Source organism: Giraffa tippelskirchi, chromosome 1 (assembly GCF_054371585.1).
Source record: "Giraffa tippelskirchi isolate mGirTip1 chromosome 1, T2T-mGirTip1v1.2.pri, whole genome shotgun sequence".
Classification (NCBI taxonomy): Eukaryota; Metazoa; Chordata; class Mammalia; order Artiodactyla; family Giraffidae; genus Giraffa; species Giraffa tippelskirchi.
The window spans coordinates 29095611-29119577 of record NC_137275.1 but is presented as its reverse complement, the minus strand read 5'-3'; the positions used below and the strand labels follow the sequence as shown (position 1 = coordinate 29119577).

Here is a 23967-nt window from a genome sequence, read left to right as displayed (position 1 = left end):
GGGCTTTATCTTATAATATAACTGTCAGTTTCCAAAAGCTTTCCTTTTTTTTTTTATTTTAAAGAAAGAGAAAACAGCCTACATCTAGGAGGAGATTCTAGTTAATTTTTCATTACATGACTTTTAGGAGATGGGGTCAGAAGGAGCTAGTAGGGAATTCAATTATGTGCTCAAGCAAGTTGGAAGGTTTTTTCCCTTTCTGGTGTACAATATTTTACTTGGGCTTGTTTTTCAAGTGCACTGAAGTGTGACTAAACGTTTTTGGGTACTGCCATTATGTAAAGAAGAGGCTCCGTCTTGTTAAATATTCCTTCATCAACTGTGCAGTTAGGCAGTTACGGGCAGTAAGGAGCCTGCAAGGGCATGGGCTTTGGGCATTGGGCACAGGGAGGGTGGCTGGGAGGCGGGGGCCTGGGGGAAACTTAGGATTGGGGTACCCTCTTGCCCCCTCCCACTGCTGTAGAGAAAATGATTGGCTCCAGCTGGTTTCTGTCTCAGACTTGTGGATGGGTCATCAGTGGAGAAAGAGAGAAGCTCACGTGGTTGGACCTCAGCTCATCTGAGGGCTAAAGGTTCTCCGTCAGTCGGGACTTGGAATTGGATCTCTGTCCTTCTGGAGCGTGGTGGAGAGCTGGGACACGGTTCAGAACCAAAGGAGTAGAGAAGGCCTTGGATTCCTTTTGTCTTTAGGTTGGGGACCAGGGAGGCTTGGCGAGGAAGATGTCCACTGAAAATATGGAAGGGAAGCCCACCAGCTCTGGGGACAGAGGAAGAGCTCGGAGCTACACTTTGCTCAGGGTTGTCCAGCCGATGTTTAACCGCAGTATTTTCACTTCTGCAGTCTCTCCTGCCGCAGAACGCATCCGATTCATCTTGGGCGAGGAGGATGACAGCCCAGCACCCCCTCAGCTCTTCACAGAACTGGATGAGCTGCTGGCCGTGGATGGGCAAGAGATGGAGTGGAAGGAGACGGCGAGGTGAGGCATGGCTGAATGTGCAGGACTGAGCCAGGGAAACAAGGACGGGGCAAGATCCTTGTCTTTGAGCCCGTTTCTCTAACCTGAGCACTTTGAATGACCGATGAGCCTGAGGTTGGCTGGTTAAAGAGTAAAAGGATTCTTTTTCTTCTCTTTGACATTGACATGGATGCAGGACACCCTTTATTTCACTGCTGGAGTCATTGGTCTGCATTTTAACCTTTATAAGATATTAGAAGTAAATCACCATTTATAGGTATTTAACAATAAAATATTTTAAAGAGAGAAAGTCAGGCACCTAAAATGATGGGCTGGAGATATATACCCATGGTCTCCACATGCCAAGGTACCTTGTGGTACCATGTCTTGCTTGTTACCCATTCCCTGTTAGGGGGAGGTGGCAAAGACAATGACCGTTACCCACAAACTTGCCATTATTCCAGGTGAAAACTTGTCATCTTTTAAAAATAGAGTGAAAACAAGTAGAAGGTTCACTTGAATTGGGAGTGGTAGGGACCCGAGTTTAATTTCAGACCCTTGTCACCTGCCAGCTCATAACATTCATCATCATATATAGATATACATATAATATATATATGCAACTTAAGATATATAATATATATATTAAAATATATTGTATTTATATTATATATTTTATTTATAAATATATACAGTGTTATATTAGATATATCATTATATCATGGACATTTACATACATACATGTATATATGTGGAAATGCTTTATAAATTGTTAAGCACTGCACAAATATCATTTCATTAATCTCACAACAGAGCTTTTCTTTCTTTCTTTCTACATGTAGATTTAGTTATATACACCACATTAAATCGTCTATGACATATAAAAATCATTTAATACAAAGATGTGTATATAGTGGTAGTTATTGGTCTGTTGTCATCACTATATGGAGGTTCAATGTATTTGACTTTCACCAACAAAATAATATTGACATATCCCTTTTATAGGCAGTAATTTAATTCACATCAATTAAATTCAGCCAGTATGTTTTTAATGACTCTAACCTGGGTCTCCTACATTGCAGGCAGATTCTTTACCATCTGAGCCACCAGGGAAGCCCAAACAACATGCCTTTTATAGGCTGTAATTTATTTCAAATCAATTAAATTAAGCCAGTATGTTTTGAATATACAGAACATGTTGGGTACTGTTTTAGGTACGGGGAATACAGAAGTGAGCAATAACTCATTTCTGCTCCTCCATCTCAAAAGCTCCCTCTTGAAGCTCTTCATTCTTTGCTCTCTCGGGGGCCTCTTTCTAGTTGTTGTCTCTTTTTCCCCTCTCTTAGCACCAATCACCTGGATATTAAAAGTCTTTCATAAAGTATGCTTTTAGTTCATAAAACATTCTCCCAAAGAAGTCTCTCAAACTGAAAACTTGTACCAGTATCTCTATTTCATTCTTTCTTTTTCTTCTTTCTAACAGAAAAGATCAGAGTGAGAATTATACTGGTGCAGCATTAATTAAGTGTTGGGGAGATTTTGGTCTAGTTTTGACTTTGCTGCTAACTAGCGGGTCATATAGTCATGCAGTTTTCCTGACCTTGTGTTTTCTGTGTTGTCAAATGAGAGTCATATTGGGTTGCATTGTTTCTAATATCATTGTACTTTAGAGCTCTAAAAGTCCATCCCTTTGTGTATATTGGTGTCATCAGCTGTGACTAGAAGAGTTCTATTGATTCTTAACTTTCATCTTAAAATTCTGTGTGGGTACCTATATAGAGTAGAATTCAGGTACAGTATTCTGTTTTTAATTTCAGCCAAATGCAGACTGTACTTTATTTTATGTGACCCCTGGTCCCAGAAATGTGGAGGGATCACAGCTCATTGTATCAGTAGTTCAAAAATGAATGAAATGGACACAGTATTTTCATTTAAGATTCTTAAAGGTTAAGATGGTCATGAATACTTTACCATCTTTAAAGGCTGGCTGTTTCCTTGGGAACAACATGTGTCCTTTTGGTGATGACATGGGCTTCTGAGAGACTGTACTGTTGGAGAAAAAGTGTGGTGGGTGTACACCATGTCATGGAGGAAACTGTCCAGAAAGAAATATACTGACAAATAGTCTACCTTCTATAACTTCTCCTATATAGAACTTGCCACAATTACTATTAATTGATTAATCATATATGTGATATTCTTTTTTTTATTTTGTCTACCCCATTATACTCATTCATCTGAAGGGAGAGATTATGATTATGATAAGTTAAGAACTGATTGTCTTAGATCTACTGTTCTAAATATAACAATTTCTTAGAAATATTATGTGATTGAAGTTGGGGGTCTGTGATAATCCATTTCTTTCTGACTGATGTCCAGCCAGTGTACCCAGGTACCCAGCACGCTACTGACAAAGCCCAAAAGAGGACCTTTGTTTGATATTTCAAACTAATTCATCAATACACTGATGCCATCTGCGTATAGCTTCTCTAGCCCAGATTTCTTGCCCTGTTTGATTGAAAACAAATATTTGGGTGGGTAGTAGGCATCTCAAAGGGCTTCCCAGGAGGCGCTAGTGGTAAAGAACCTTCCTACCAATGCAGGAGATACAAGAACCACGTTCTTACATCGATCCCAGGATTGGGATAGATCCCAGGATTGGGAAGATCCCCTGGAGGAGGGCATGGCAACCTCCTCCAGTATTCTTGCCTGGAGGATCCCCAGGGACAGAGGAGCCTGGTGGGCTGCAGTCCATAGGGTCACATAGAGTCGGACACAACTAAAGTGACTTAGCATGCATGCAGGCATCTCAAAGTAAAATGTCAGAAACTGAGCTTCTGATCTTCCCACCTCAGACCTGCTCTTCCTACAAGGTTCCCCGCCACAATGAACAACTCCATTTTTCTAGTTGCTCAAGCCAGAAAAATTGGAGTCTTTTTTCACACCTGTCTTTCTCTACATCCCTTACTTGATCCACTGGCAAAGCCTATCTAGTTTACCCTCAACGTTATTCAGATATTCAGAATCTCACCATTATCTTGCATTCAGTGCTGCCACAACCCTGGTCCAGTCCACCATTCTTTTTCATCTAGATGACTGCAAATGCTTCGTAATTAGTCCACCTCCCCAAACCTACCCTTACTTCCTTCATGAACTGTACACTGTGATCTCTTGACCTCATCTGCTTCTCTCCTGGTTAGCTCTGCTCTAGCCTCACTGGCGTGGTCATGCTCCTGTGTCAGGGCCTTTGCGCTTGCGCTTCGTTTTGTCTGAAATGCTCTCCCTGTGTACCCACTGTCATCTCCATGGCCCATTTCCTCACCTCTTTCAGGTCTCTATTCAACCATGACCTCCTCAGTGGAAACAAGCAACTTTCCCCACACCTTCCTATCCCTCATCCTTTATTCTGTTTGTCTTTAGCACTTATCAACGTTTGGCATGTTAACATATCTTATTATTGTCTCTCCCCAATAAAAGTAAAGCTCCATGAGGGCAGGAATTTGGGGTTGTTTTGGTCACCACTATATTCCTAGTGTTTTCAACTACCTGGCACACAGCCCACAGTTGAAAATTGTGTGTTTATAGAATGAATGAATCGGAGAAGGCAATGGCAACCCACTCCAGTACTCTTGCCTGGAAAATCCCAAGGACAGAGAAGCCTGGTAGGCTGCAGTCCATGGGGTCACACAGAGTTGGACTGAAGCGACTTAGCAGCAGCAGCAGCAGCAGCAGAATGAATGAACAGAGAAATAGAGCTTTGATTCTTAGTTTACTGCTCTACCTAAATTCTGTTGGGAAGTTTGGAGATGGTTGCGTCTCCAGAAGCGATTCAGATTGTCAGTGGGTTTTACTTCGTGCAACATGACTCTGCTTCTGAATATTTTGATAGTAATTTATGACTGCCATTTATGATGTCCAGTTTCCAGGCACGATGGGGCTTTTCTTCCCCAGGAGAAGCTCTAAAACCTACCAGACTAATAAAAGTTTAAGACTTAAAAGGGACTCATTTTACATATGAAAATGCAGTGTGAATTTTTTTTTGGCTAACATTAAACAGAATTCTTTGCTTTTTTGTGAAAACTCCAATTAAAAGGACTATTTTATTCCATAGAGAACTAACCTGCCAGATCTCTCCAGCTCCATGTAGCTTCTGCTGTGAGTCCACACCCCACAGAACACAATAACACCCTCTTTAGTATTTTCACTTTTAATGTTTTATACTTTTTTCAGTTGACTAATGATTTCATTTGACCAAGAATATCCTACATGGAATCTCAGCATTATTGCAATTTTAGTCCTACTTCAGGTTAGCTCTGTGTCTTAAAAAATAAGGAAAATGCTTTCCCTAGTAGGGAAAATATCCCCATTTAAGTCTCACAAAGCACAGTAGTCATGTAAAACTATAAACAAGGGAAGTCTTTATTTATATGAAGTTTGAAGTATAGCCAACCCTACCGCCCTCTTTTTTCCCACATCTTTTCCCATTTTTTTCTTTCCTGAAAGTCAGATCTTTGAATTTTCCCTGGCTTTCCCAAGGTAGAATGATCAGACCTGAGAAATATATATGATCAGTGGAATACAGAGAATATTATTTTTCAAAAGAGTATCCTTAGCGTTAGGCCATTAGAATGCTGACATTCAGAGACTTCCCTGGTGGTCCAGGAGTTTAGATTGTATGCTTCCACTGCAAGAGGTGCAGTTTCGGAGAACCCTAGTCAGAGAACTAAAATTCCCTGAGTGCACATGGTAAGGCAAAAAGTCAAAAAACCAAAACTTTAATACTGACTTTCAGTGATGTAGCAGTAGTTCTAATGGAGCGTTTGGTACTAGTGAATGATCCTGTGCTTCTCATTAAGAATTTCTAGGTGACTATTGTTGTTGTTCAGTTCCTGAGTTATGTCCAACTCTTTGCGACCTGGTGGACTGCAGCACACCAGACTCCTCTGTCCTTCACCATCTCCTGAAGCTCACTCAAATTCATGTCCATTGAGTGGGTGATGCTATCTAACCATCTCATCCTCTATTGCCCCCTTCTCCTTTTGCTTTCTGTCTTTCCCAGCATCAGGGTCTTTTCCAATGAGTTGGCTTTTCACATCAGGTGGCCAAAGTATTGGTGCTTCAACAACAGTCCTTCCAATGAATATTCAGGACTGATTTCCTTTAGGATTGACTGGTTTGATCTCCTTGCAGTCCAAGGGACTCTCAAGAGTCTTTTCCAACACCACAATTTGAAATCATCAATTCTTCAGTGCTCAGTCTTCTTTATGATCCAACTCTTACAACCATACATTACTACTGGAAAAACCATAGCTTTGACTGGGTGAACTTTTGTTAGCAAAGTGATGCCTCCACTTTTTAATATGCTGCCCTAGGTTTGTCATAGCTTTCCTTCTAGGTGACTAGGCATCAGCTAATTGATTCATGAAGCAAACTGGTAAAAGAATTAAGTCATGATCCAGTTTTGGTGATGGCCTTAAGCCAGTTAGAAAGCCCATGACTCCAAACTTTTTATTTCTGTGAGTCAATGATATTTGCCAACATGGTTTTTGGCTTCAGTTTTCCCTCAGTGAATATTCAGATGGACCATGTTGGAATTCATCACTGTTGTAAGAATCTGTGTTAAAGATCATTTCCCTAGTGAGACTCAAATTCTACTGCCAAACCTGTGTAAAAAAGAAAAACATCACAAGTTTCAACAAAGCCAACAAGCCAACAAAGGAAAAGGGTACTGATGTTTCAGTTCTAGTGGGCCACATGGAGGAACGGTTTCTGCTTAGCCAAGTGACCCTGCCTCCTTTTGGAGAACCTGACTTCAGGGCCTGGCCATCAAACATAGCCACATGCCCGTACCCTGGGGGTTTTGCAGAGGGACCCTAATCTGCACTGAATCCACTATCTTTTCTCCACTGTGTTACTTGAAAAATTCCATTTGAGACCAGTTTTATTTTTTCTGTAAGGAAAAGGAATTTAATCATCTATGTAATTATATGTGGTTACTACACTGTTTTGCAATAAAACTTTCACAGTTGATCTAGAAATTTAAGAATTCTCCTTTAAAACATCATTTATCCCAGATACACCCTAGCATTGGCATCTTTTATGTGTGATGAGGCATTTATTAGTTAACAAGAAATTTATTATTGCTTTAATAGCTTTATGTAGTTGGATTATATTCTAGGGCAAAGGTCATGTCTATTTTCCACTGTAAAACTGGCATGTTTTTAAGTTAGAGGTCTTCTCTTTTCTTAATTATATTTAATCACACAATTGGAAAGTTGCAAAATGTTCAGTGTTTCCCGTGGGCCTTCTATTTCTTCAACAAACCAGTGAAATGCTGTTTGGTTGGCAGTCACTCAAAGTGTGTTAAACCGCAATGTACTTTATTGTTATTCTTCTAAGACCTTGGAAAAAATAAACTTCACCTAATAAACTCTTTCTTCAAGGTTATAACAGTTTTGTGATTGCCAGCATTTAAAAAGCCAATTTCTGAAATTAATTTTTCTATAACATGTCAAGTAGCTAAGACAAAAGGATAAGTAGAGAACTTATTGCAAATATATGGTTATTCATAGTTATTATGAAGGGTAGATAGTAGCTTTTAGTACATTTTACAGTAAAAATGTCTGGTCTTTAGAACTGTAATTACATGGTTCTAAAGCACCTTTACAAATTCATTGACACATGAATAGGCTGAACTTCGGTACCTTTGCCTTAGCCTTTTCTTTAATGGGTTCTGATTTGAACTGAGTCGTTTTCAGTTTTTTTCTCAAATTTGTCCTTGATATGTGAGGAAGATAGACATAGTATGTATAGTTTCTGGAATGAAACTACCTGCAGTCTGTTTAAATGGGTAAACCATCACTTTATGCCTGCATGTTTGAAGTACAGTTCCTTGAACGATTCAAGCAGTGTGTTTTAAAAAATTCATTCATTCATTAGTTGGCTGCATCAGGTCCTAGTTGCGGTACATGGGATCTTTCACTGTGGCACACAGACTCTCTAGTTGTGGCATGGGTGCTCAGTAGTTGTGGTATGTGGGTTTAGTTGTCCCTCAACATGTGGGATCTTAGTTCCCAGACCAGGGATTAAACCTGTGTTCCCTGCATGGCAAGGCAGATTCTTAACCACTGGACCACCAGGGAAGTCCCTCAAGCAATGTATTTTAAAGGAATTTAATAGTCATTATCCCAGAATTACCTTGTGCTATTTGCTATACTATGATATGACATCATCACAACATATAATATTTACTGAACTCAAAGTGAAATAGATACTTAAACTGAACTTTGAGACAATACTTGTCTTTTGTAGATTTTAAGGAACTGGCTAGTTTTGAGACTTTACATTTCCATTTCATTATGGTTAAATCTTGATCAAATATTAACTGGTATAATTCAGGAGGTTGAATAATTTTCTAAATCCAAGCTAGTTGGGATTATTTCTAAATATGCTTTTGAAACTCGTCCAAAGTCATATTTAAGATGAACTATGGAGAGTAATTGGTCACAAAAGAATGCAATTGTTTTATTTCTTTTTTTAAAAAGAAGATTTTGTCAAACTTGTTTGGACAATTGAAGATCATGACAGAAAGAGCTGTTGTCATATACTGTATGTAAGTGAGGCTTAGTTTTCTTTTACAAAATGCATTTGTCTATAAGGATTTATGGCAACTGATAGAAGAGCAAGTGGTCGTCATTCAGGAGAGATAAGAGGGAAGTGAAGGCTGAATATATAGAACACTCCCATTTACTGACTTTCTAGCTGGCCCTTGTTATTCATCTTGGACTAAAATTCTGTGACCAAAGATTCTATCCCTCAGATAATAAGAATACTCTTAGAAATAAAAGCAAGACCACTACTACCATCTTTATGGGTAACATAATTATATGCAATTCTGACTAGGTTTCATATACGATGGAATCTTCTAGAGTCTCATCTTGAGTGATAAATTATAACATCAAATGTAAATATGATTCATATACTAGTCACCAGTCAACATGTTAGAGATTCTGTAAGTCTGAAAAGATAATGTGCCTGAAGTTAGCCAATGTAATATACTCTGTAAAATGATTACTTTCAAAATAACCCAATTACCTTTTATCCTCTGGGCAAATCCATAAAATTCTATAAGAATGTGATGTGAAGTTGTCATTTTTCTCTCACTTCCGTCTACTTCTGTGGTTCTAATAGCAACAAAGGTGAAGAACTAATTAACACACACATGCATGTGCACGTGCACACACAAGAATATTAAAGGTCTTTCTTTCAGAATGTTTCAAAGCCACTTTTGTAGAATAAACAAGGTCCAGTTCTGAAGTTTTAGAACTTTATTGGTCTTGGTTTTTTAGTGTGAGGGGAAAACATGTGAAAACCTCCACTCCTTACACTTTTGGGGATACAGAGGGAAAGAGGAGGGTCTTAGGGTGGAGGGTGAGGTTGGGGATAAGGTTTGCAGTGAAGTGTGAGAATTTCCTGGGTCGGAGAGGAAAGACGGAATTTAGAATGTAGCTAATATACTCATGAATCACACGAGTGTTGGGCTTGATTAAAATTCTGAATTTTCCTTGACATTGTGGCTGATCTGTTGATCTATTTTCACTCATGATTCTAATAATGTGTTCTTTTATTCCCCTTGGGGGTGGTGAGCAGTCTATAAATAACACCTTATGTAGAGCTTCTTCTGATCTCTGCCCTTTGTTCTCGTCTTCAGTGAGTTGGATGAGTGTTTAGCTTTTCCTAGGAAAATATTTTTCAATCATTAAACTTTTGGGTGAAGAGTGTAGGAAAAGGATTTTTAATCCCCTCTTTATCTTGTCCCATATCTTTCAGAGTTTTGAAGTGATAGAAAGCAACATTTTTTCTGGTCATGATAAATAGCAAAATCACGATATTTTCCTATACCAGTGTAGGAAGAGTCAGTATATATAATACGTGGGATATAAAGACTGTCAAATGTGTTTTGCTCTCATTTCCATTAAACTTTTTTCATCCCTATATATTGCTAAGTTATCAAAATGTCTATAAATTTTGGAAAGAAGAAACTATAAAAGAGGGTTATTTGTTCCATTACTAGGGTTAATAAGAGATCTGTTATTATCAGAGTAGATGCATTGTTTACTAAGCACTTGTATATTTTTAAACACATGTGGAGCTAAGCACGAGGGGTAAAATCTTCTATTAGCATCTTGATGAGAGGGGAACTTGTGTCAACCTAGAGAGAGAGTTATTAATGTAAGTTACAGTAACACATGCTAGCCCTCTTTAAGCATGAAGGGGGAATTTTATATTTGTCTGACCATTTTGCACATCATATTTTAAAATATTTACAATAAATATTGGTTCATAACTGATTATTTCACCTTGTATAAACTTGACTTGTGAAGTTACAACAGAATTCTCACAATAGTGATTCTTTTTACACACTGTAGGCTCTACCCACTTGGAGAATTTGAAATGCATATTTTCCCTACATTATTAAAAAAAAATTGGCTCAGTAATCATTCTTAAACATTTCATGGTTACATGTAGATAGATATAAAACCAAGGATGCATTGGTTTATTTTCTTTCTCTCTAACATCAGGGTGAGGAGCAGTCTGGTGAGTCTGTTTGGTGTATTTATAATTCAGTTAATGATAGAATAAGCTTTTAAGACTCCACAAAAGGAGACAGTTTGAAAGTGCTGGTGGGGGGTGGAACTGGAGAGGTTGGTGTTGCTATTTCCAGAGGTGATGAGAACACTTTTAATTGCTCTTCACTTGAATCTCATGTTTCTAGGTGGATTAAGTTTGAAGAAAAAGTGGAACAGGGTGGAGAGAGATGGAGCAAGCCCCACGTGGCCACCTTGTCCCTTCACAGCTTATTTGAGCTAAGGACGTGTATGGAGAAAGGATCCATCATGCTGGACAGGGAAGCTTCTTCTCTCCCACAGTTGGTGGGTAAGTATGTTGTCTTAAGTTCTTAGCATTTTTTCTGCTCTATCTGCCTCTCCATAAATCTTTCTCAATGCAGATGACTTCTAGTGTAAGCAGAGCTGAATATTTTATAGCATTTAATCTCTCTCCTTTTAATTTTTGTTATGATTTTAAAAATATTTGCCTATTTATTTTTGGCTGCATCACTTTTAGTTGTAGTACTTGTGATCTTCATTGCAGCACATGGGATCTTTCATGGAGGTGCGCAGGCTTCTCTCTAGTTGCAGAATGCAGGTTTTTAGTTGAAGTGCCTGGGTTTAGTAGTTGTAGCAAGTGGGCTTAGTTGCCGTCTGGCATGTAGGATCTTAGTTCCCCAAGCAAGAATCCAACCTGCATCCCCTGCACTGCAAGGCAGATTCTTAAACCACTGGACCACCAGGGAAGTCCCTCTTTCTCTTAAGGTTTATTGCAGAAAATTTGGAAAGTACAGACAAATACTGAGAGCAGAATTTTAAAAAATCATCCATTGTACTTCCATCTGAACATAGCTGTTGTTAATATTTTGGCATCTTTCCATCCAGTTTTATTTCTAAGTCCCTCTCTCTTATGCTTTTCACTTTTATGTTATTTTAAAAATTATAATTGGTACCATGTTTGCTTGTATAGATTTGCATTCCTTCAGATACTAGCATAGATTGAGGTTTTTAAATAGAACTCTGCCCATGTATCCTTTGCTATAGTGGACTGGAAGTCTGCACTCTAGATTTCTAGAACTTCTTGATCTTAGACATTGTGTTGAGCTTCTCTGGGCCTCAGTTTTGTCATCTGTAAAATAGGGTTTAAATCCTCTGTAAAAAGGAAGCTGGTCTATGTCTAGTCCCTCAGTTGGGTTGATTTTGTAGGTGAAAGTCAAGCTTCTTTAGCTGTATGTAGAGAAGATTGGGTGGGACAAGAAGCCCCTGGAACCTTATTGATTAGTGAATGAGTTAGGTTTCGTTGGTGCTAAGGATCATTTGTAGAACCCCTGGCAAGGCACTGGCCTCATGGTGCAGGGCAACTTTGGCATCTTTGTAATTAGTGTTGGGGGTGTTGAGTACTGAATGTTAACTTATCATGTCGAACACCTTGTGCACACATTGCTGCATTCCAGAGAGTAGTAATTGTTTTCATTTTCTAGCAAGAACCTGGCCTAAGCTGCCTTATCGTTCAGATTGATGTGCTCAAGATCATGGTTTCTTAAGGAGAGGTGTAGGGGCTCTGCTTGCTATTCCAAGAAAAATTCCATATCTCGGTGACCTCTGCCCCAGTAGGGATGACTGCACTTTTTAAAGGGGCCTGCAGTGTGCTTACTCTGGGACTGTGGGAAGAGGATGTGGATCATGGCCCCACTGACCAGTGTAAAAGTCTTGTGTAATCTCAAAATTTCTTTGAATATCAGAAGGCAAAAACTTGTCTGTGGCATCTGTGTCTTTATAGACAGTGGGAAGTCTATAGCATGTGTATTAGACAAGAAGATTAGTTCTCAAATTGGGTATATATCTTGCTGATCTATACATATCTATGTCCTCTTCAGAGGGCTTGTTAGATTTACAAGGAAGCTCTACACTTGCCTTGTAGCTGAAGTGCTTATGGTGCAAGTAGAGAAGGGAGGAAGTCTAATGTGAAGATGCTATGTGAATAGAATGAATTAGTTTATGCATTTATTGAGCAGTGGTACATGGCCTTCTACCATGTACCAGACACTATTCTGGGCCCTGGAATTAGGTTTGCAAATCTACCACTTTGTAAATGGAATATATTACAAATCCATGTCCACATAAATAAGTGAGAAGATAATGTAGGAAATACTGCTTTCTATAGAATTTTTCACAGTTGACAAAGCAGGTGAGACTGAAAATGGACCTTTGATATGTGAGAAGAGATGTTGGATTATTGTATCCAGGGAAGATCTGCAAAGACAGAGGGAAGCAAAGGAAAGGAGTGGTTTTCTAGGCTATTTGTTTCATTGACTTATTTCCATTTGTTAAAAGCTTCAAGTGAGATTGTTATTTAAAAATGTATCATGGTTAATGAAAAGCAATCCAATTTTTGAGTGAGAGTCACAATTTCTGTATTTTCAGGCTTTAAGAACTAATCTGGAGCAAAGATGTCTGAATTTAGAAATGCCTAAAGGCAGAGCCAAATGGGATTAAACTTGTGACTGGGCAATGGATCGGCAATCTAGGGGAGAATATATGTTGTGGTTTAAGGGTCATTGAGGTTTCCTGTGTTGAATAAATAAGTCCTACCTTAGACCATGGTTACTTCCTGTAATTCCACTATTTGGAGATTCATTTCACTGAACCTGGGGTTTGTTCTCTATTAAAATATACCTACTCTCTGGCAGAGGTATGTATTCATTCAGTGACATGCAGAGTGGTGTCATAGAGAGAATGATGGATTTAAAGTTGGGGAGTGATTAATTAGGGTCTACCTCTTGTAACATGTATGACCATGGACAAGGCTCATTACTTAACTCTTTATCAGTCTCTGTATCTCATCCATGGAAGGTGGATAAAGGTAGACCTCTCAGGGTTTTTGATAGAATTGAATGAGGATCTCAGGTGTAATTGTTCTTATTTCCATGACTATTCCAGGATAAAGTTTACCTAGCAAGACCTGAGTATAGACTGAGTCAGGTCAAAAGATGCTCAGAGACTTCACGAACAGGAGAAAAGATTCTGAAGGGTATAGTGGATAGAGCTAGAAAAAACCTCATAGCTTCTTTGCTCTGCCTAAAGATGATCAACAAGGATGATGAATGTTAAAGTTGCATTATATACTTGCGCTTTTTTATTAAACTGTCTTCGAGATCTTCAGAACCTGAAAAAAGCCATCTTACAGGGTTTCTGATAAGTTTCTGATCTTCAGTAATTTGCTGACCCTTTCCATGTGGTAGAAGACCAAGTCTCACATGATACTGGAGCCTCATTAACCAATAGCCAAAGAGAAAGTTTCTGGTATTTACTACATTTAGGGAGCATGGTCGGTAAAGAATTTGCCTGCAGTGCAGGAAACCCCGGGTTTGATCCTTGAATTGGGAAGATACCCTGAAGAAGGAAATTGCAAACCATTCCAGTATTCTTGCCTAGGAAATACCATGGACAGAGGAGCCTGGCGGGCTATAGACCATGGGTCTAAGAGTTGGACACAACGTAGCCACTAAATCACCACCAAGAAAGGTTCATCAAGCAGTTTACATTCTCACTTTAATTTTTCATTACTTTTTATTTATTATTTGTGGCTTTTTTTCTCTAACCTCCACATGTTTGCTTTAATACTGTCATTCAGTTTTAAAATTGGACACCACTAGGTCACTTTGAGGTGTCATCACTTAGTATTATGTTTGCTGTGCCACCCCTGAGGCAAGTGGGCAGAGAGACAGCGCTGTCATTCTGGAGCTGATAACACAGAAAAACAATTCAGAGGCAAATAACATACTTTACAAGGAAAATAGAGAAAGAAAAAAATGGACCAGATTTGGAGGAGTAGAGAAAAAAGCCTGTTTGAGAGAGTGTCAGTGACTGAAAGAAATACTTAAAGATCTTCGAAAGAATCAAAGCTTTACAGCAGATTAAACAACATGAAAGAAAAAAATTGCCATGATTTCAAGTGATAAAAATTGGTGAGGTACGTTGAGTTACTGCCATTATTTGATTGTTAAAAAATCTTTTTCCAGCAAAGGATGCAGTGGATTTATTGTCTCCTGAATGGTGCTGGTATTCAGAGTTGAGATTTATGTGCGTCTAAGTCTTAAGATGCAACTCCTCTTCACCCCACTTTTATTTCCACAAAAGAGAAGAAAAAGAAATCGTGGCAACTGTGATTATATGAAACAAACAATAGCATGATTTTAATCCTTTTTTGCAGTCCACCTGCTGCTCCTTCTCAGTTGCCTCCAAGGGGCACCCTCCCTTTGTAGGTGCAAAGTCACCACACTGTGAGGCCACAAGCTGTGGCTGAAGCTGCGTCACTTCTCACACTTGTGTACAAAATTCAGCCTCATTCTGATTCTTCCCAAGGCCTGGTTTTCTTCATTAAGATCCCCTTCTAAATGCTGATAGAAAATTTGTCTTATTTAAGGGATAAAATGTCATTGTATAGGTTATTTTGATAGCTTCATTATTGCAATCATTATAATTTTACACTTAAAGAACATCATTCACATATGAAGGCAAGTACAGGGGAATTTTCCTGCCCTCCTAAGTTAAAAAAAATTTATAAGCCATTTCAGGTATTATGATGGGAAATGGATTAGGAAAATGTAGTTCTATTTTTGGAGCTCTAATTTTTATATTTAAAGGCATTCCTGAGCTGTGCGTGTTGACAGATATATTAGTCATGTTGTTTCTTGCTTTTAACACCTTTTATATTTTCAAAATGATAATATATTTATTTTTCATCAAAAAAGTAAAATATGTTCATTTTTAGTAATGTATAAAAATGTAACACATGAAAATCAAAATACCACTAATCTTATCTTAGAGATATTTTCTCAGCAGTTTTTGGGTACATCTCTGTTTACACAGATGAAATTTATTTTAGAGCTAGAATCATACTATAACCCTCTACTCTGCCCTTCCTAACTGAAAAATATAGTATAAATACTTCCATGTTATTAAACATAAATATAAATATCATTTTAATGGCTGCAAAATAATAATCTATAATTGGGCTTTTAAGGTGCCATCAAGTTTTTCTCATAAAGACAAGAAATGAACATTTTTGTTATTCTTTTGTGAAATTGCTTATTTCCTGATTATAGGTCTCTAATGGTGAAATATTCAAAGGGTTTGAACATTGTAAAGGGTTTTGTTTTGTATTGGCCAAGTAGCCTTCAAGAAAGCTTGTCCTGGTTGTTACTGTCATCATTGACACTGTCTATTACATAAAATATTCATGTCACTGGAGACTGGTCTTTTTAATTTTGCCAACTGGATAGATGAACATAAAATGGGTTACATTTGTATAAATCTGAATTGTCTGTTAGACTTGAAACTTTTTATTTCTTGGGCCTTTGTGTGTTTTTAAAAGAATGTTACCTTTAATCTTTTTTGGGGGATGCATGACCATCTTTCTCTTCAATTTTTTTTTCCTTTGGTCTAGAGTTTCCTTTTAAAAGAAAGAAAAGTATTGTGTGATAATTGAAAAAGATCTAAACTGTGAATCAGAAAACTTGGTTTAATTTGGAGTGGGGGGCGGGGGGCGTTGACCTACTAAGGCTGTGTCTGTGAGTGTCTCCTCTCTTGTGCTTTTTCTCATCTGTTTAAGAGTTTGAACCTGATGCTTTTTGAATTTCCTTTCACCTCTGGGAGCATTTTGAGCAGGCGCTTTCTCTCCCTATTGGTAGTGTTTGTGGGATTTTGAATATTGAAGGCTTAATTTCAGTGTAGCTGTGAAATGTTAACTGCCTCTACTTTCCTTGAAAGGATTTGTAGTTTATGCTTAAGAGACCCCTGTAATGTGGGCCATTTTTATGGAAACTTAATAAAGGGCATAAGCTGCACAGATGTTTTAACGTGTTCTAACTGGTGATTTCCAGACATTAGTAACAGAGGGCTGGTTGTGCATTATATATGGATTAGTTTGAGATTACAGGGGACGGCAAGAATAGAGGGAGGCCCTGCCAAGAAAGGGTAGATAAGAAACACTTTAATCCACAACCCTGAAATTAGAGTAGGAGTTTGATATGCTTGCAGTAGATATGCCAGGGCTATATGTTTATTTTTATGGTTCTTCTGTAAAGTGGACTTTCCACTTTGATTAAGACTTCAAGGGAAAGGAGAGAGGTTTATGTTCAGTAGCACTTAATTATTTTATATGGAACAGAGGGTTAATTATAATTACAGGATCTGTTCTGAGAGATTTCCTGAGTAAGGGTTGTGTAGTTAAAAATACTCAGAGCTAAAGGCCACTCTCAAACCAAAACATTCCTATGGTAGAAACTCTTCCTGCCTTTCCCAGGCTGTCTACAAAATGGTCCAGTGATATGTGACATTGACAGCATCTGTGTAAGGCATGTGATGGAAAGCCTGGATTCAGCCTCTCCTTGGCTCCCAGGCAGTTGACCATGCACTGTGTGAACTGTCAGCTCTCACGGTGAGACCAGTTCTGTGAGTGCTTGTTAAAAAGATGGACTTATGAGAGGTACCGTCATACTCAAGCAAAGCCCCTTGAACATCTGTAACTTCTTGCAAAGAGATGGCAGTGTTTGGGAGATGCTGTTATCCTATCAGTACCCATTAATTTTCTTGTCAGACTTTTGGAAAAGAAGAGCTTTTGTTCTCTCCTCCACTTTTGTATACAGAGAAGTTTGTGAAAGAGGAAAATAATTGACGTGTGCTCGATGCAGCCATATGTCTGAACAGGTGGGCCCGGGACCCGTTGTTCTGGTTCTTTGCTGGGAACACAAGCCCTAGCCGCAGACAGTGAGGTGTTGTTCCACCATTGCCTATCTCACACAGATTCTGTGATAGTTTCTCCTGTGCCCCATTTTGGACAAAGGGGTATCAGCCTGTGGTGTGACGTTGTAGGAGGATGCCACCAGCCTACCTTTATGTCCTGCTGCTGACGTGTTGATTTATGGGAAAGAGGACTTCTTGTTTTCTGTTAGAGTAAAACATGTCCTTCAGCAGACACACCCATGGAGCAATTTCTGTGAAGCACATTCATCCTTTCTAGTTAGAACCATTCTGGAAAATAAAAGAGCGAATAGAAATTTGGGGGAAAGATTTTTCTAAGATTATTTTATTATTTTTTATTGAAGCATAGTTGACATACAATATTATATTGCTTTCAGGTGTACAACATTATGAGTTGGCATTTATATACTTTATGGATTGACAATCACGAAAAGTCTAGTAACTGTCACATACAGAGTTATTACCATATTATTATTGATGGTATTCCCTGTGCTATCATGACATTACGTGGTTTATTTATTTTAGAACAAAAATTTTATACCTCTTAATCCCTTTCATATACATCACCTACCCTTTCATTCTCTCCCCCATTCTGGCAATCACTATTTTCTCTGTCTTTCGGTCAGGTTCTGTTTTGTTTGTTCATTTTGTTTTGTAGATTCCACAAGTGAAATCTATTTTGTAGATTCCATAAATGACATCATTTGATATTTGTGTTTCTGTCTGACTTATTTCACCTAGTGTAATACCCTTTAGATCCATCCATATTGTTACAAAAGGCAAGATTTCAGTCCTTTTTTATGGCTAAGTAATACTTCATTACGGAGAAGGCAACGGCACCCCACTTCAGTACTCTTGCCTGGAAAATCCCATGGATGGAGGAGCCTGGTAGGCTACAGTCCATGGGGTCACTAAGAGTCGGACACAACTGAGCGACTTCACTTTCACTTTTCCCTTTCATGCACTGGAGAAGGAAATGGCAACCCACTCCAGTATTCTTGCCTGGAGAATCCCAGGGACGGCGGAGCCTGGTGGGCTGCCGTCTATGGGGTCTCACAGAGTCGGACACAACTGAAGCAACTTAGCAGCATTGATCAAAGAGAACCAATGGAAGTTCAATGCCGTCTACAGGGTTGCACAGAGTCGGACACGACTGAAGCAACTTAGCAGTAGCAGTAATACTTCATTATGTGTGTGTGTGTGTGTGTGTGTGTGTGTGTGTGTGTGTGTGTGTATAAGTTATATATCACATTTTCTTTGTCCATTCATCTGTCAGTGCAAACTTAGGTTGCTTTCATACCTTGGCTATTGTAAATAATGCTACAGTGAATATAGGGGTGCATATATCTTTTTGAATTAGTGTTTTGTTTTCTTTGTCCAAGAATCTAGAAATGGAATTGCTGGGCTGTGTGATTGTTCTGTTCTTAATCTTTTGAGGAACCTCCATACCGTTTTCTATAGTGGCTGCACCAATTTACATTCCCACCAACAGTATACCAGGGTTCCCTTTTTGCCACATCCTCACTAACGCTTGCTAATTTGTTGTCTTTTTGATAGTAACATTCTGATAGGTGTGATATCTCTTTGTGGTTTTTATTTGCATGTCCCTGATGATTAGTGATGTTGAACACCTTTTCAGGTGTCTGTTGGACATCTATATGTCTTCATGGAAAAATGTCTATTCCGATCTTCTGCCCACTTAAAAATTAAACTTTTTGCTTTGTTTTTTTTGATATTGAGATATGTGAGTTCTTTAGTACTTTAGATGTTAACCCCTATTAAATATATTATTTTCAAATATCTTTTCCCATTCGGTAGGTCGTCTTTTTGTTTTGTGGATGATTTCTTTTGCTGTGCAAAAGCTTTTTATTTTGATGTAGTTCCATTTGTTTATTTTTGCTTTTGTTGCCTTTGCCTGAGGAGACAGATCTAAAAAAAATATTACTGAGACTGATGTCAGAGAGTATACTGCCTATGTTTTTTCCATGAGTTTTATGGTTTCAGGTCTTACATTTACATCTTTAACCCATTTGAGTTTATTTTTGTAGTCTGAGAAGATGGTTTAAAGCTAATATAAATTTTGGGTTTTTTTTTTTGTAGAAAAACTAAGATATTAAACCTTCTGGAAAATTCTGGTCAGGTTATACTTTAAAATGAATAATACAATATGTGGTAAAGGCTTTAGTTGGATCTAAACAAGAAGAATAAACCTCCCTTCTTAGAAAAGACTAAGGTATAATTTTGTACTTTAACCTGTCTTTCACTGGATTAATTAGTGTTCAAATAACCTGATATGGGCAAAGGTATTATTTTTTTACTTTGTCCCATTATAAAGAAATTACAGAAAGATTTGGGAGAATAGATTAAGAAAATCAATAATGACATGATGCTAAATTTTATATATTCTCTTCAAGATTTTTTCTATATTTCTGGCACACTTCCTATGAAAGAGTACATGAAATTTTCTAATCTTTTAAACAAAACAATTGGAAAGCATAAATTATTTATTGTGTTACTCATAGAAGAATGTTATTAATATGAATTCACTCTCAACCAGGATTGAATAAAATTTACAAGACAGTTCTTCCTCTCCAAGATGTAATTAATACTGGAATATTTCTAACTCTCTTTAATGCCAATAGCACTATACCCTGTATCTTTACCTTCACAGAAAGTGGGAAGTTGGAAATTGAAAAATAATGTATTGATATTAAATTTGAGGATAACATCCATAAAATTAGAGTTAAAGATTTAGTTAAAAAATAACTTATTAAAAATATAAGTTAAAAAAATTTAACTTCGTGGTCTTGTGACTGAGCTTTGTTTTTGGTTTTGCCTTGTTTTTATTTCAGAGATGATTGTTGACCATCAGATTGAGACAGGCCTATTGAAACCTGACCTTAAGGATAAGGTGACCTATACTTTGCTCCGGAAGCACCGGCATCAAACCAAGAAATCCAACCTTCGATCCCTGGCTGACATTGGGAAGACCGTCTCCAGTGCAAGTAGGATGTTTACCAACCCTGATAATGGTAATGCAGGGGCCGCCTGGCTGCTGCTCTTTCTTACCTGCCTTACTCACTTTACTCCACCTCTTGTCACCTTTTTTTTTTTTAAATCTCTCTTCTTATTTCTTCTTTTCTCAACTCATATGCCACAGCCATTTCATAATGACATGTTTTAACCAACTGGGCAGATTTGCAGTCCTGTTGGAAAGATTTCAGCAATTACTGTAGGCTGCAAATGCCAAGACACTGTGGTCGCTCCATACACCTCTATTCTGATCGACTGAGAGGGTTTGCTAATAATGCAGTGACGAAACAACTGAATGTTTCCAATGAATCAGCACGACTTATATTATTGAGTACATCAAGGAATATGCTCTTGACGTGGTGGTTTGTCAGAATTAGGAGGACAGACTAAGCTTTGATAGGTACTCCGAAATCTCTTATTGTGAAGTGTTTGCTTGATATATGCAATAGTGTCCAGCCTATAAATGGTCATTCATCAAAATAAGGTTCAGTATTATTTTTACTGCTTAAAAAACCAATCTGCTCTTTTGCTATGTGATAGATGTGAGAATAATTACTCAAGGTAGGATATTAGCCCCATTATGTAGCAATAGGAAAGGCACTATGTTTTACTTATACTCTTTTACATTTACCAGAATTTCTTGCAAAGTGTCTGTCTTCTGTATCATTGTCTTCGTTTTGAATAAATTTCATAATTGGGTGTAGGCTGAGAAGGGAGAAGTTATTCTCATGAGGTATGGAAAATTAAGGTGTAAAGACTTGCTAAGCATTGGACTGGTCAAACTAGGCCTCTTCCATCCCACCCCCAGTCCTTTTGGTGTTAAGAGAAATGAGTAGATAGGGAACTTTTAATTCGCTGTTCTCAGCTGTACTTTCAGAATAATATAAAACATGTTGTCATAGAAAAGATGGACTAAGTGAAGTGTATAAACTGAATTCTATCTCAGTTCACTCTATTTCTATAAATTGAGTTCTTACTTAATATTAAAATTAATGGCTTTCTGGGAGAGAGCTTACTATTAGCAAACTTTGCTCTATTTTGGAATCATTCCACATAGTTTTTTAAAATGAGTGTTTAGTAAGTAAGCAGAATCAGATGAAAAGTTTAATTCTGTTTAGTGACTTTTATATTTATGTAATTGCTGCTGTATTTCTCTTTTTGAAGCACAGCAGGTTATAAATAATTAAAATAAGAATGCTCTTTATAAAAGAGCATTCACAAAAGGAAGAATCTAATCTAGAACATTCCTATGACAATTTGATGGTTCTACCCTATCTGGAATATTGCTACTGACAGGAAATGTTTTGATTTCTCTGCATCTCCCATTTTACTTATATTTTAAATTGCATTTTTAATAGTTTAATGGCTGGAAATGTTATGTGATAAACAGTTTGTTGAAACTGATGTCACAAATAATTTTAAGAACAAATCATATTTTAAAAATTATGACATTTAAAGTACAGGTCTGTTTTTTAGTATCTTATTTGTTAACCTGTGTCTCACATAAAATGAAATTTTATGATTCGGAGATTTATTTTTTATCACAAAGCCAGTGGTAGTATAAAGAAGCAAGCATTGTTTTCAAATGTTGCTATATTTGCAATGAGAAGAGGAATGAGTATGGCAGAGCAAGGGTGCCTTCACCAGTGTGGTATGAGCTTAATTTTCCAGGACGTGTAGGTAGAGTAAAAATTGGGAATAGTTGGGTCTTTGTGGCAGTATCTTGTGCTTCAGGGGAGAGTATTTGGATGTGAAATACAATTAATGAGTTGATATTGCTCATCATTCAATCTTTTATCCTATCAGTAGATCTTTGTACTTCAGAGAAAAGTTGAAATTGCCTTCATCTCTCAGCTTCTCACATGTGAAATTCCACAGATGTTGGGCAGAAAGCAAGCAGGAAGTGCGGGTGATTCTTTTTCTTTGACTCGTCAGCTGATCAGCTAACACCCTAAAGCATGGAATATGACTAGGCCTTTAAAACATGTTGTTTTGGCCTTTTAAATATCTAGAGGCAAGTTTTGCCTTGAGAGATGCTATAAGAATGACTTTCAGGTGATTCCAAAATACTTTATTATAAATTATCAGATGGCAAATTTTTGATTTTCTAGAGGCACTTGTTCTTAACTTGCAAGTTTATACATATAGTTATCTTTATATGTTAGGCTTTAAATGCTTAATATCTTTAACAACTATGAAATGTTCTTAGGATAAAATTCTAAAATAAAAAAAGTATAGAACAGTTTCTACTACTTTAATAAATCAGAATCTTTTATCTATTGTAGTTGCAATAGATTCTAACAACCCCATGTAAAAATACAGATAAACTTGTCACCTTGGTTTTTTATCACAGACTAGAGAATAGACTCAGAATGCTGCCAGCTTTAGTTATAATAGTACCAGTGCAGTTAATGGCTGAAATCTTTGCAGTTACTCTAGAATTGGAAATTTTTTTATTCCCTAGTCATGTGCCACCTCTTATATACTTGCAAGGGCTAGTTGTTATCAGGAATTTTGAGGACTGTTTGTTAAACACAGCTACTATTAAAAATTAGATTATGTAAACATACAATTAGATATTAATATTAAAAACAATGTTAACAAATACTCAAAATGCATTATCTCCTACTTATTTTACTACAGGCTGCGCTATAAAATAGTGTGTTACTGTTACCTCTTCCCAAATCCACATTCAGGGACTTTATACTGGAAGCTTGCAGTTAGTCCTGATGGTGGTATAAACACCATAGACATCAGCAAATACTACAAATCTGGACTTGATATATTGTTCTGTCAGTTATTTACAACTTTAAAAAGAGTTAGAGAAGATGCTAATAATGCAGGTGAAGGTTACCTATGTAGTATCTATAGTCGATATCTTAGCTTGAGCTCCTATAATATGTTACCAAAGATTGCTATAAATACTTAAAGAACAAGCATTTATTTCTTACAGTTCTGGAAGCTGGGAAATCTAAGATCAAGAAGTCACAAATGCAGTTCTTGATGAGGGTCCACTTTGGCTTGTAGATGGTCACCTTCTCATTCTGTCTTCGGGTGGTGGAGAGAAATTGATCATCTTTCTCATGTTTCTTTTTGTAAGGATGCTCTTTTGGAAGCCAAAATTTATATGCTGAAATCCTAACCCCCAATGTAATGGTATTAGGAGAAGGGACATTTGTGGCAGAGTCTTCATAAATGGAATTAGCACCCTTTACATCGAAGGTTAGGATTTCAGCATATGAATTTTGGGAGAATGCAAGCATTCAGTCCATAACAACTGTTAGAACATGAATTGTACAAGGAATTGAGGAAATACTCTTTCAGTATTGAAAAACTATTATTCAGTTTAATGAAGGAATCACCCACATCATTGACGATTGAGTCAATACATTTTCATTGCTTCACTTTTGTCTTACTCGATAGCATATATGATAATGGATGTTCAACATGGGTGTTGGGCCTATGCTTGTTTGCCAGTTGCAACCATAAATCAGCTACTAAATAAAAGAGTTTGGTAAAAATCAACGAAAGCATTGTATGAGAATCAACTGGCTGTATGCAGTTTACAATAGAGTATTGTATATTTATTACTTGTATGTGTGCTA

General features: G+C 37.5%; 1 protein-coding gene across 4 annotated transcripts in view; it reads left to right on the top strand.

Moving 5' to 3' along the window:
* SLC4A4 (solute carrier family 4 member 4) overlaps positions 1 to 23967 on the top strand; it is a 367906-nt gene that overhangs the window by 160552 nt on the left and 183387 nt on the right. For all 4 annotated transcript variants that reach the window (XM_081587203.1, XM_081587212.1, XM_081587193.1 and 1 more), the window contains 3 exons: positions 842 to 977; positions 10732 to 10892; positions 20182 to 20361. In XM_081587203.1, the coding sequence (XP_081443329.1) occupies positions 842 to 977; positions 10732 to 10892; positions 20182 to 20361 (477 nt within the window). The remainder of the gene's footprint in view (positions 1 to 841; positions 978 to 10731; positions 10893 to 20181; positions 20362 to 23967) is intronic.